The 14,810-nt window shown below is 33.5% G+C and overlaps 1 protein-coding gene across 1 annotated transcript; it reads right to left on the minus strand.

Moving 5' to 3' along the window:
* Positions 1-11,854: 11,854 nt before the first annotated feature.
* LOC114075556 lies at positions 11,855-12,868 on the minus strand. Its single transcript, XM_027913911.1, has one exon. It carries the CDS (start codon positions 12,866-12,868, stop codon positions 11,855-11,857), a length of 1,014 nt encoding a protein of 337 aa, XP_027769712.1.
* Positions 12,869-14,810: the final 1,942 nt, after the last annotated feature.

The raw sequence follows: 14,810 nt of genomic DNA on the forward strand, positions 1-14,810 counted from the left end.
TTAAAATTGGATCAACAAATAAGATTGTGCACCATGTCCCTATTTAGTCTTCCTTTAGAGAGAAAGGCATATATGCTCAAGTTTTTGGACGGCAGGGGCACCAATGTCCCAAAAGCATGACGAAGGGTATCTGGATATCATTTACGATAGTTGGGGGGGGGGTATATTAGTCGTTTCTTCCTACTTTAAATAGTAATTTTTTTAAAAAAATGTTGATTTATAGATATTCTATTTTTAATAATATTATGATATAATTTGGTTAAATTGTCTCCTATTTATAGAGAAAGAAAATCTTATTCCAAAAGGAAATGTATTAAAATTTAAGAAAATCTTATTATTCAAAGGAAAAAGGAATTAAAATATAAAAAATTCTTATTCCACATGGAAGAGGTATTAAACTTTAAGGATTTTTACCAATTAAAACCTTATTCCCAAAGGAAAATGTATTAAAATTTAGAGAATCTTATTCCACAGGAAAAAAGTATTAAATTTAAGAAAATAACTAAATTTAATTGAAAAAAAAATCAAAAAAATCCTCATTGGAGGTGAGTTTTGAACTTGGACAGTCAAGATAAGCATAACAATATTTGCCACTAAGCTACTAAACATTTATATTAAACTTGGGCATGTTTATTTAGTTACAAACTTCAAAAATGCAAAATAAGTAGAGAAAAATGAAAACACTCATGCAGGGAATCAAATTGGGGTGGACAGTGGGTGTGCGACAACTTTTGCATCTACACTATGGGTTACTTTATTATTTTACGGTGTCCTAAATACAATATATATCAATATAAGTAAAACCTTTATGTGTATATATCGTATAATTTTTTGACGATATCATACAAAGATGCAGTGCAAAAGTATGCGCGCGTCAGTTCTTTGAATGTCCTGAGCTTTCGGGATATATGCTAAACTAAACAATATAGAAATTGAACATGGAAAGAGATATATTGAAGCGTAACTGAAACCTGAGTTCAAGTAGTAATCATCAAGATATAACATGTTGAATTGAATACATGGTCAATGCAACATGATTCTTATTGCGGGTCATACTATAAACTAACATAAATCATGTGAGCTAAATGTGAAATTCGATGTATATGACCCATCGAGAGGAACCAAAATACCTTGTTAGGGTATAAAGGCATGATTGTGGCCTGATCACTAAAACCAATGCCTAGTATATGGTACTTATAAACCTACGATGACACACAATTTTGAAAATTGATGGTACGTTGAACCCTAGTCCAGCTCAGTGCTAAGATTACTCCCAACTGAATATAAAGCTAAAAATATAATTGTAATACTGGATAGCTTAAAATACTGATAATTATCTAAGAATGCATCATACATATACTGAAAGATATTACATTTGAATTATAAAGCATGATTGTCTGACTAATCATCCTAGCAAATATAATTCATGAAATACGGATAATTAACAGAAGATAGGGTTTCTGAGTGTTATACACAGGACTAAACTAATTCTCCATGAAACATCGAATTAATATCATAGGATATATATTAGCTAAATTACAAAGAAACCCTAAGATTTAGCAACCCCTGAGCTAATTATGGAGAAGCTGAAGATTTGACTGAATTCTAGAGACCTAATGGGTGAAAGGAATCCACTAGTAAAATCTCACATACCCGGTGAAGAAAACAATGGAGAAATCCTTTGAATTTCGGGGATGAACTTGATGGAGAGATATGCATGTTATTAAGAGAAAATTGTCGCCTTTTTCTCTTCTTTTCTTTATAAGTTCGATGATTTTAGGAGAATAAACATTTTCGGTAGTTTTTGACTAATGAATTAACTAGTCTTATAAAAAGGAAAATGAAATAGTTTATGTACCAAACAACGTAGATTAAGTACAACACATAGGGAAAAAGACCAATACAACCCTCACTTCAAACATAAAAGGTGACTGTCACACTACATCAAAAATGATTTTTACCGGCAATTAATAAGCAATTACCGCTATTTATTTATTTTTAGCGGCAATAAGCACTCTTTGTATGTGTCCCTAAAGGCTTTAGCGGACATTGGATCTAATGGAACTTAACTAATGCCGGTAAAGACTTTAACACTCTTTATTAATATGTCTATTTATTACCACTAAAATTTATTTTGTTTTATTATCAAGAGTGGCTTCACGGGTCGTTTAAAGCATTATGGTCCATCTAGTGGGTGGTGATATTTCCCTACCCAATAGGGCTTCACTAAAATGGAAATGTAACATCTTGCAATTTGAAATAGGAAGAAGTTAAGAACTGAAAATAATCATTTTTGGAAAAAATGAAAATTCTGGAAATTTGCTTAAGTTAAGAAAAGTGAGTTTTGGTAAACTTTAAAATGCCATAACTCCTAACTCAAGATTATTTATGTGTATTTTCAGATATGGTTGGAAATCTCTTGGTATGATCATTCCAACACCGCCGATTTTGCGCGATTCCAAGTTTGTGTGAGTGAGGTATGTCCTTAGGAAATTGGCTGTGCGAATAAAAAAATGTTTAATCTGGATTTTAGAAGGGTAGTTTGGTTATATATATATATATATATATATATATATATATATATATATATATATATACACACACACACTTTGGTCTTTTTCTTACCCTTTTATTTTAATTCGTTTTTGCTAATCAATTAGGGGTCTAAGATGAACTAGGTCAGTTTACACTTTTACCAAAATAGGTAAGTTTTGAGAGAAGAGAAAAGAAGAGGAAAAGGAGAAAAACGTTCAAGATTCGTCAAGATCGTTGAGATTAACTTGTGTATTTTGTATGGGGTGATTCTTACAAAGTAATGTGATATTACATAGCATTGGGTCCATTCACCCAAGTGCCAGTCATGTTTAATTTAGCGATTTTCGTCCTAAAAGAGATAGACATTGATGTTCTTGAGTTGTATTCTTGAATTGTTTTTCATTCTTGAACTTACCTATAATTGATGGGTTTTCTTGAGGAGTTTTAGTGATGTTAAGAGTTGTTTCGGGTTAGATTCTAGTGTACATGCTTTGGGCATTTGAATTTAAGAAAGTATTGAGAAAATAAATTGATTTAGAAAGATTTAGGATCAGGAAAAGAGTTGAAAAGTTCGTGAGGCATACCTGGTGATGTTCAGTTAAGAGGGGAAACTTTGATATTCAAGGTAGCCTAGAGCTATTTTTTGAGCACTAATCTCAAATCACAGAAGGAAGTATGTTGTAAACATAAGAGATAATATTATATTATTTTTGGGAGTAGTATTGAACACCGATATATAGGGTAGAGTTTAGACAACTCACAGCCCCCATAAACAATGTAGCCATCATGGGTAGAAAAGGGTCATACCGATTCCTTTAGTGCTTTTCAGCATAAACTAGTGGATTCACTTAGTGGTTGAGGTTCCATACTTATGGAAAAATATAGGACAACCCTGACAGCGTGAGGCAAAACATTGTATCATCATTATCACATTTAAGCGATGGTCGTCGGTTATAGAAACTACCAAAGAAGTTAATCGTATTTTATATACACAATTATTTGTATTACTACACCACATCTCAGAATTATATTGTATATTTGCATACATACAGAGTTAACATCATGTTTTTTAAACAACTTTTCTTTATATTGCACTTATTTTACATTTCTTATATTGAAATGAGTTCAGTCATGTACAGTTGGGTTAAGCTAGGTAAGTTCTTTAGATTTCCTTTCAAGCATATGTTTGTGTTTTAGCATTCCAACTCGCATACTCGTACATTCAATGTACTGATGCTAGTTGGCCTACATCATATTATGATGTAGACACGGTAACTAGGATCGGCATCCAGTGCAATGTTGATCCAGTGAGCAGTTCAGAGTCAATTGGTGATCCTCTTTGCTTTTCGGAGGATCCATTTTCATTGTTTTCTAGTTTTAGTTCATTAGTATGTTGTGGGGTTTGTCCCAACATCCGTATTAGTTATTTTAGAGGCTTCATAAAGAGTCAGATGTTAGTTCTTTAGTTTCTTCATTGCCATTATGCAATGTTGAGACTTCGGTTTTCCTTAATGGCCGGTTGACTGTTCTTTAGCATTCCATTTTATTACATGGACTTATCTTGTTGAGTTTAAGTCTTCTGCTGAGTAAGTAAGTCATGCCAACAATGGTTTTCGAGTGTTTGTTCTGCCTAGGTGTAGGCTCGGGGAATGACAGGGAAAAACCTTTTACTTTGGGCACGAAATCAAGAAAACTTGGTGTAGTTGGAAAAAGGACTCAAAGATATTTAATTGGATAGGTAATTGTCCACCTAATTCATTTTATGCTGAAAGATATGATCATTTGAAGTTGACCGAAAATTCAAAACGTGAGAACTCTCTTTCATAGATGACTTCACAGTCTATGTGAAGCTTCACATACCGTCTAGGCGTCCGCAATCCTTCATAGTGACCTTGTGGTGCAACCCCTGGATGGGACGTCCAAGTCACCATGGGCCGTGTAGGTGACTCCTGCCTAGGGGAGTCCTGGATGGTCTCACGATGCCCTTATGGTTCGTGAACCCCTAAACGTCCCGTCTAGGGTACCATGAAGGATCCATGGTCTATTTGGGTTTGTGGACTTACCTATTTGTTCTTTCTAGTTCTTTATCAAAGTCTGAGGTGTTACAATACCTCCCTGTCGGTATCATTCATCCTAGAATGATGACTAGACAAGCTAAATTTTGAGGGAAAGAGCTGCAACCCCAACCAAGTTAGTACTAGAAACTGATACTTAACTGAGTGGAGTCTATGGACATGCAAATATGTTTAAATGCAAGGATGACTGAGGGAACAAGATATTGAGATAGAATTACGCAAGATTAACTAAGAGATGGAGAGGGACTATTATCTCAAGGTGAAACTCAATCGGAAGGAAAAGGTGAGGATACTTTGCCATCATGGCTGCTTCCACTTCCCAAGAATCTCTTTCAAGGAACTGATTTCTCTATAAAATCTTTCCTGAAGCGATCTCCTAATTTCTCAACCTACGAACATGACGGTCAATAATATCAACTAGAACCTCCTTATAGGTGAGTCTATCCTTCACCGTCACACTATCTAAAGGTACTATCGATACCAGATCACACACACACTTTTTCTACAAGGAAATTTAAAAGACTCAATGAAGCGCTGCTACTTTTACTGGCAACTCTAACTTATAATCCACATTACCAACCCTTTTTGGAATTCTGTAAGGACCTACTTATCTAGGACTAGGCTTCAATTTCTTGTCAAATCTCATCACCTTTTCACGGGTGACACCTTCAGGAAGACCCAATCATCGATTCCAAACTCTAAGTCCCTTCTTCTCACATCTGCATAGGACTTCTGATGACTTTGAGCTGTATTTTAGTCTATCACTGATGAGCTAAAATTTCTCCATAGCCTCATCAACTGAATCTGGCCAAATCAAGGTTGTTTCACCTATTTCTAACCAACCAAGACCTGCATCTACGCCCATACAGTGCCTCATAAGGGTACATGTGAATACTGGAATAGAAGTTGTTATTGTAAGTGAACCCTATGAGAGGTAGGTGATCGCAACTACCCTTGAAATCGATCACGAAAGCGCTCAACATATCTTCTAAGGTGTGAATGGTACACTCTTCTTGACCATCCATAAGTGGGTGAAATGTTGTATTGAGATTTAGCTGAGTACCAAGACCTTTCTTAAAGGAATTCCGAAAATGAGGTGTAGACGGAGGACCTCTATCTGAGATTATAGACAAGGGAAGCCCATGCAACCAGACTATCTCACTAATATAGACTCCAGCGTAGTCCCTCGCTAAATCTGAAGTCTTTACAACCAAGAAGTGAGCTGGCTAGTGACTCTATCCGCTATCACCCAAATGGAGTCATACTGTCTACGAGTACGAGGTAACCCGTAATGTTGTGTGGAAAAATGCAAAAAAAGCTCAAAATTTTGTCAGTGTCTATCGATGATTTCGCTAGGACTATACCAAGAAAGTTAGGCAACTTACAAATATTACAAAATTATCTCTCACTTGGGAGGTAGTATTGCATCTCTGAGCAAGAAATTTGGAATTTTCTTCTTTTTCACTCTTCCACCAATTTGGTACTCATATATAACATATATTTCCCCACCTGACAGGAAAGATACTGGAGGAGCTAGATAATCTTAAGAAACTACAACTTCTGTCATTATACGGCTGTAAGCTTACAGCTGGTTCCATTCCCGCAAGCATTTTCAACATGTCAGCATTGCATATCCTCGGAATATCAGAAAATAGGCTTTCAGGTACTCTACCTTTATATTGAGGTCGTGGAATTCCCATTCTATATTTATCAAAATAGTTTGATTTTGGTACTCAGTATTACTATGTTCTTCGGTAACTAGAAAGTTTTTGTTTCTTTTACAATGACACAAAATATGGACAAGATGGAATAGTATCCACAAACTGTGATGTCTCCAATTGGACTGTTGGGTTATCCTTCCAATTCTGCACAAGTACCGAAGTTCGTGCTGTAGCATATTGGATTATCGAAAGCAAGTCATCACTTGTTGATGTATGTAGTATTTATGAAAATAATATGAAGTTAGAATTTAAAGGAAAAATGCATAAGTACTCCCAACCTATGGCCGGAATTCTAAAGATACACTTATACTATACTAAGGTCCTATTACCCCCTAAATTTATTTTGTAAATAATTTTCTATTCCTTTTCGGTCTACGCAACACTATCAACCAGATAACTTGAAAAAATTGTCAGCACGCGTTGGGCCCAAAAGATAGTGTCATGTAGATCAAAAAGGGATGGAAAATTAAATAAGTTCAGGGGTAATAGGACCTTAGTATAGTATGAGTGTGTCTCAGAGGTTTCGGGTATAGATTGGGGGATACTTATGCATTTTTCCTAATTTAAATGGAACATCTCTGATATATAATGGTTGTAGGTAATTATAATACATAACTCTTCACAAATCTGATTTACTAAATTGATATATAGACTACTTATATGCTGTAGAAGTTTTGATCAAAGATGTAAACTTATAAATAAGATTTAGAATAACATATATACTAAGTTTATTAGATTTTATGTCTAAATTGCACTTTATCTCTCCAATTATGCTAATTTACACTTACCTTCGTATCATTCATTTTTTTAAAGGAACAATAACATTATCTTGTTCTTAATAAAAAGAATTCGGAGCAAGGAAGGAAAATTGAGGAACAGAAAGTGGGGAATCGAAATCGCACCAAGGTGAAAATTTAGGTAGTAAGCAAACTAGATTACTCAAATTCTCGAATAGTAATATGTTTATTGAGTGTGAAAAATTAAAATAGTTCTTTTTTGTTGACATCCATTTATTACAGAATTTAGTTAAATGTGTGGTCATTAACAGATGTATTTGGCAATACACATGACATAAAAATCACATTTATGCCGCAATTATTCTCGAGCACATAATTTTTCATTGATAGATCAATATTTCCACCATAATCTATATAAAATAAATAATAAATTTAATATAGTTGTCAGATTTTTTCTTAATCTGTATAAATTTAAAATATTAATATTTTAATCGAATACTTAGATTTTAGTTTCATCATTTATTGAAGGTTTATCATATCCGATCAAATCCTAATAAATGATTAGTAATTATTTTACCTATTTTAGTATATAATATCTACAGAAAAATCGTTTAGAAATCATCATTTATTTGGGAAAAGAAGTAATTACTCGGCATGGTTTTGAAATATAGATTGGAGGTTTGTCATATCCAGTCAAATCCTACTAATTAAGTGATTAGTACTTATATTTCCTATTTTAGTATATAATATCTAAATAAAAGTCGTTAAATAATCATCACTTGTTTGAGAAAAGAAGTAACGACTCGACATAATTTTAAAATACAAGGAGTAGCGATTGGAGTTTTGTCCTATCCAGTCAAGTCCTACCAAGTAATTGTTAGTTATTTTTCCTATTTTTGTTTTAATATCTACAAAAAAATTCAGTCAACCATCCCATCTAGATATGTTAATTTGAAAATTTCATCCAAATAGGAAATGTACATAAATTAAAATGACAAGTGTCTCTTATATAAGTAAGTCCACAGGGAAAAATTTTGTATAGACTCGTAAACATAGCTGAAGCTCAAAATAGTTACATGGATAATATTAATAATCGAGATCTTTATTCGTCTATTATACTATGGGCCAATGAATTTGATTTTGGGAAGAAGCAGAGTTGTCAAAAATATTTGATATGACTGAAGAACATCATGTGGACACCACCATTATTTCACAATTATCTAATGTTCTTCCTGAGGAGCAACAATCTATGACCACTACCAACATCTCTAGTAATTCATCATCGGAAAAGAATTCTTCGAGGATAGCTTATCCTATTATCCTTGATGACGATGATGACTATTCATTATCGTACATATATTCCATGGTATTGAAAAATGTTTCCATGTTGCAAGAAGACGGAGAAACAAGCACTTATGCGATAAATCAAGAAAATCATAAAACCTTTATCCCTATGACTATTGTTATGGAGAAACAAGATGAAACTACAAATGACATGATTCTCCAACAACCTCTGCCAAAAATCTCAATTTTGGAGAAATTCGAAAGAGAGGCGTCCTTGAAATCAAAGTTCATCATTCATCAACCTTTGAGAACTTCAATTGATTCTTAGAAAGAAGGAGAGAACCATAAGACTAAGGATATGTCACATATTCTAACTTTGGATAAATTAGAAAGTCACTTCATCAAGTCTAAGTTGGTGGTTGGTCAAGAAAATGGAATTTTGAGTTCCTTGGATAATGAATTCCCACAAAGTACAAGGTTTATTTTCCTTCCCCCCCTTTTTTTTTTCAAAAATATATATGTCATGATTTTATTAAGATATAATTTTCAAACTTTTCTTTAATTAATTCTTAGATGTAAGTAAACTTTGTTGTTGTCATTTTTGTTTAGCATTAGCAATGGAGGTCCAATAAGAAGGTCACCTAATGGGACAAGCACAAGATACCAACCATTTGGGAAAGAAACAATTCATCCAAACAATAATCAAGCATCACTTGGGTTTTCACTTTTTAATTTATCCTCCAAATTATCATCAATATACTAATTAGTAATTCTCAATATGACTCATGTCATTTTGTTAATAATATTTTTCAGGGTTGGTCGAAAAAGTTCGGAGTCAATGTTCAACATACCACAAAATCAATGACTCTATGCAAGGGTATGGCCATTCGAATGAAGCTATTACATCGACAAGCTTGAACAGTAGGAAAGAAAATGAAGATGGAGCTCCTGGTCAGTTACACTCTAATTCTTGGGTCATTCAAGATAGCCACTTCAATACCACAACAAAGTGGCCTTGGGGTCCTTTTCACTAATTTGAAGTCATGTGTACACTACTAAAAAAAGGCCAAAAAGAGACCTAGAAAAGAGACCTCACGAGGTTTCTTTTCGGGAAAAAGAGACCGAAAAAGAGACCTCAACGCTAGGTGAGTAAAATGCAGGTCACTTTTTTACAGACACCTCATGAGGTCGCCAAACGGAGACCTCACGAGGTCACCAACAAATTATCTGATTTTTTACAAAAAAGAGACCTCATGATGTCACTATTGTATTATTTAATTAAATTTTATATTTTTTATATAGCGACCTCATGAGGTCACAATTTTATTATATTATTTAATTTTATATTTTAATAAAGAGACCTCATTAGGTCGCTAAGATATTATTTAATTTAATTTTATATTATTTTAAAGTAGAGACCTCACGAGGTCTCTTTTCTGCATTTATTTTTGGAGACCTCGTGAGGTCTCCATAATAAAATTTACGGAAAATATATGCGTAGCTTTCTTGTGAAAGTTTGCACAAATTTTGGCCTCATTTTCCGGACGCCAAGCACATTTTTTCTACAATCAAAGCATAAATTATTTGTCTCTTGAGATTGCTAGGGAACTTGCTCCATGTAGGATAAGCATCTCTATAGAGTTCTTTGATTGCCTGAGAAATGATCCCCACAGCATCATCTGGATTGAAACTGTAATACAAAGTTTTAACATTTACAAGTTAAAACAAATACAATTATATCATATAATAATAAACATACCATATTTTTTTAAAAAAACTTACGTGTAGCCTTCAGGCTCAATGACAAGTCTATTATGCATGTCCCTCATGCCAACTTGTGTATTGTCATGACCAGGTGTATCTGACTGATTTGTGGTAGGAGTGTTAGGCTCAGAACTATTACCTTGAATGCGAAGAATCGACATCATAAGTTGTGAAGCAGATGATGATGATGGCTGTTAGTCTGCAGGGTTGTGAGTATTAGTGCGAGAGACACTAGACGTTGGTCGATTATCCTCTGGAGGAAAAACACTGTATCCCTGTGGGGTAGCATTCCCTGATGTGGTCATCATCAAAGGTACCTGAGGGGGCGGCTGAGTATATTCCAGTGGTGGATGCATATAGGTCGAAGGAGGATTAATATGTGGAGGCACGGTCGGCCTAGAATAGCAATGTGGCAGAGTGTCTTTTGGTGGGAGAGATGCTGTGTTGTCTGATATTATATGTATACCTTTTTGTTGTCTACTAACCATACCTTCTTTTTTTTTTCTTTTTGGGGCCATTATCAATATCTTTATTCTTACATTTACCTGTCATCTAATTAGTAACAAAAACATTCAAGTCAAAGGTTGTTAGATATTGAAGATATGAGAGACAAACATCATCCAGTAGCTTATCTAGCAGTTCATCACTTTTTAAAATAAAATAAAGCCACAACCACAAGTACAAAATAATATCGAAAACAACATCCAACAAAAGGCACACGAGAACATATGAAGTCGAAGTTATTGAAATTAAAACAAAAGGCACATAAGGATAGATTAATTAATTACTCTTTGTATCATTAATAAATCTATAAAGCACTCAATACGAAGATACAATGGTAATTACTAATCCTCCTCGTACTCATCCTCATCCTCGTCCTCATTCTCATCCTCATCCTCATCCTCGTCCTCGTCCTCACATTCATCTTCATCCTCATCATCATACTCAAACTCATCCTCATGAATTGTTGCATTTGCCCCTTCATTTGTTATTTCTTCCATATCAACCTCTTCTAATATGTGTTCAGGATGCTCTAAATCATTTTCTAATTCAATATCGACGGTGTGGTGAACAATTGATGAATCATCATTTTGGTATGCAACATCCAACACATTTTCAACTTCCACACGGCCCATGGGTTTGGTTTTAATAACCACCCACCAATCAGATTTATCTGGACGCAAGGGATAAGGAACATAGTACACTTGCTTAACATTTTGTGCAATAATAAAAGGATCATAAGCTTCATATTCCCTTGTGTGCTTTACTTCAATGATATTATATTGTTTGATTTCTCTCGTACCTCTTTTGGGGGTTGGATCAAACCACTTGCATCTTTCAAACTCCTAAACTCATGATCCATTGGCAAGAACTGTCGATGACAGTCAAACCAAGAATTTTTACGACCACGTTTCAAAGTGAATGGTTTAGTATTTTCCATACAATAAGGACAAGCTAATTTTCCCGCTGTCATCCACCCTGACAACATTCCATATGCTGGAAAATCATTAATAGTCCACATTAAGGCAGCCCGCATATTAAAATTCTGCTTCAGAGACACATCAAATGTTTCAACCCCTTGAACCCACAATTGTTTCAACTCATCAATCAAAGGTTGCAAGTATACATCAATCAATACTTTTGGATTCCGAGGGCCAGGAATGACACAATTGAGAAATATATATGGACTGGTCATACACATCTCGGGTGGAAGATTATATGGTGTTACAAATACAGGTCAACAAGAATATGGTGCAGCAGAAACAGAATGTGGCGTGAATCCATCTGAACATAAACCCAATCTAATGGTACGTGGTTCAGATGCAAATTGTGGATATGTTCTATCAAAATGCTTCCAAGCCTCTCCATCGGATGGATGACACATAACTCCAGGTGGTCTTCTATGTTCATGGTGCCATCTCATATGAGGAGCAGATCTATTAGACGCATACAACCTCTTTAACCTTGGTATAAGAGGTAAGTAATGCATTGCCTTAATAGGAACTTTCTTCCCACTAGATGTCTGTTCATAACGACATTTTCCACAAAACTTACACGATTCTAGATCAATATCATCCTTATAGTAAAACATGCAACCATTTTCACAACAATGAATTCTCATCGATGACATTCCTAACTTTGATACCAACCTCTTTGCCTTATAGAAATTATCAGGTATCTCTAGATTTGGGTCAACTAAATCATGAATAAGGTCAATCACAGAGTCCATTGCCCCTTGAGGAACATTCCAATCTGATTTGATACTTAATAATCTAACCGCAATAGACAACTGTGAGTGTGGACTCCCCTCATATAAAGGCCGACTAGCAGATTCCAATTGTTCAAAGAAAATTTTACATTCAACATTAGGAGCTTCTTCACCTTGATTAGCAAAATCAAAATCAGAATGCACACCAAAAGAATCTTGAACCATGTCATCAATTCTATAACTTTGTGCATTAGAATTCACATTGCTACTACTTTCACCAGGAACATAATGTTGGAATACATCAAAGTTATTATCAATTTCTCCATGACTAGTCCACACAGTGTCTTCTTTTTTAAACCCATTTCGATAGATATGAAGCTCAACAGCATCTGCTTTTTCATAATTCAAACATTGACATTTATTACAAGGATACTTAATCATACCACTACGTTGAAAAGGATCTAATGTCTTTGCATACTCCACAAAACCAATGACACCTTCTACAAATTCAGGTCTTAGCCCCATTCGACCAAAATTAGTCATATTATACATCCAACTACGATCCATCTACATAAGAATCATAAATTAATTTTGTCAAGCACTAACACAATAGTTAAAAATTTAACTTATTAACCAACTTAACAAATTTCAAAGTCTAATTAGTCTAGTTTTAACTAAATTCTAATACTATAGTAACAAGTTTAACTTATTAACTAACTTAACAAATTTCTAAGTTTAATTAGTTTAGTTTAACTTAATACTAACACGATAGTTACAAACTTAACAAATAATTATTTCTAAAATTTAAAGCTAAGTGTCAACACTAGATGGACACAAATTGATTTTCATAAGAAAATCAATTTTGTCATCAATAGGATCAACTAGTGTTGGTACTTATGCTTAGCAAATAATTATTTCTAAAATTTAAAGCTAAGTGTCAACACTAGATGGACACAAATTGATTTTCATAAGAAAATCAATTTTGTCATCAATAGGATCAACTAGTGTTGGTACTTATGCTTAGCAAATAATTATTTCTAAAATTTAAAGCTAAGTGTCAACACTAGATGGACACAAATTGATTTTCATAAGAAAATCAATTTTGTCATCAATAGGATCAACTAGTGTTGGTACTTATGCTTAGCAAATAATTATTTCTAAAATTTAAAGCTAAGTGTCAACACTAGATGGACACAAATTGATTTTCATAAGAAAATCAATTTTGTCATCAATAGGATCAACTAGTGTTGGTACTTATGCTTAGCAAATAATTATTTCTAAAATTTAAAGCTAAGTGTCAACACTAGATGGACACAAATTGATTTTCATAAGAAAATCAATTTTGTCATCAATAGGATCAACTAGTGTTGGTACTTATGCTTAGCAAATAATTATTTCTAAAATTTAAAGCTAAGTGTCAACACTAGATGGACACAAATTGATTTTCATAAGAAAATCAATTTTGTCATCAATAGGATCAACTAGTGTTGGTACTTATGCTTAGCAAATAATTATTTCTAAAATTTAAAGCTAAGTGTCAACACTAGATGGACACAAATTGATTTTCATAAGAAAATCAATTTTGTCATCAATAGGATCAACTAGTGTTGGTACTTATGCTTAGCAAATAATTATTTCTAAAATTTAAAGCTAAGTGTCAACACTAGATGGACACAAATTGATTTTCATAAGAAAATCAATTTTGTCATCAATAGGATCAACTAGTGTTGGTACTTATGCTTAGCAAATAATTATTTCTAAAATTTAAAGCTAAGTGTCAACACTAGATGGACACAAATTGATTTTCATAAGAAAATCAATTTTGTCATCAATAGGATCAACTAGTGTTGGTACTTATGCTTAGCAAATAATTATTTCTAAAATTTAAAGCTAAGTGTCAACACTAGATGGACACAAATTGATTTTCATAAGAAAATCAATTTTGTCATCAATAGGATCAACTAGTGTTGGTACTTATGCTTAGCAAATAATTATTTCTAAAATTTAAAGCTAAGTGTCAACACTAGATGGACACAAATTGATTTTCATAAGAAAATCAATTTTGTCATCAATAGGATCAACTAGTGTTGGTACTTATGCTTAGCAAATAATTATTTCTAAAATTTAAAGCTAAGTGTCAACACTAGATGGACACAAATTGATTTTCATAAGAAAATCAATTTTGTCATCAATAGGATCAACTAGTGTTGGTACTTATGCTTAGCAAATAATTATTTCTAAAATTTAAAGCTAAGTGTCAACACTAGATGGACACAAATTGATTTTCATAAGAAAATCAATTTTGTCATCAATAGGATCAACTAGTGTTGGTACTTATGCTTAGCAAATAATTATTTCTAAAATTTAAAGCTAAGTGTCAACACTAGATGGACACAAATTGATTTTCATAAGAAAATCAATTTTGTCATCAATAGGATCAACTAGTGTTGGTACTTATGCTTAGCAAATAATTATTTCTAAAATT

Source organism: Solanum pennellii, chromosome 1 (assembly GCF_001406875.1).
Source record: "Solanum pennellii chromosome 1, SPENNV200".
Classification (NCBI taxonomy): Eukaryota; Viridiplantae; Streptophyta; class Magnoliopsida; order Solanales; family Solanaceae; genus Solanum; species Solanum pennellii.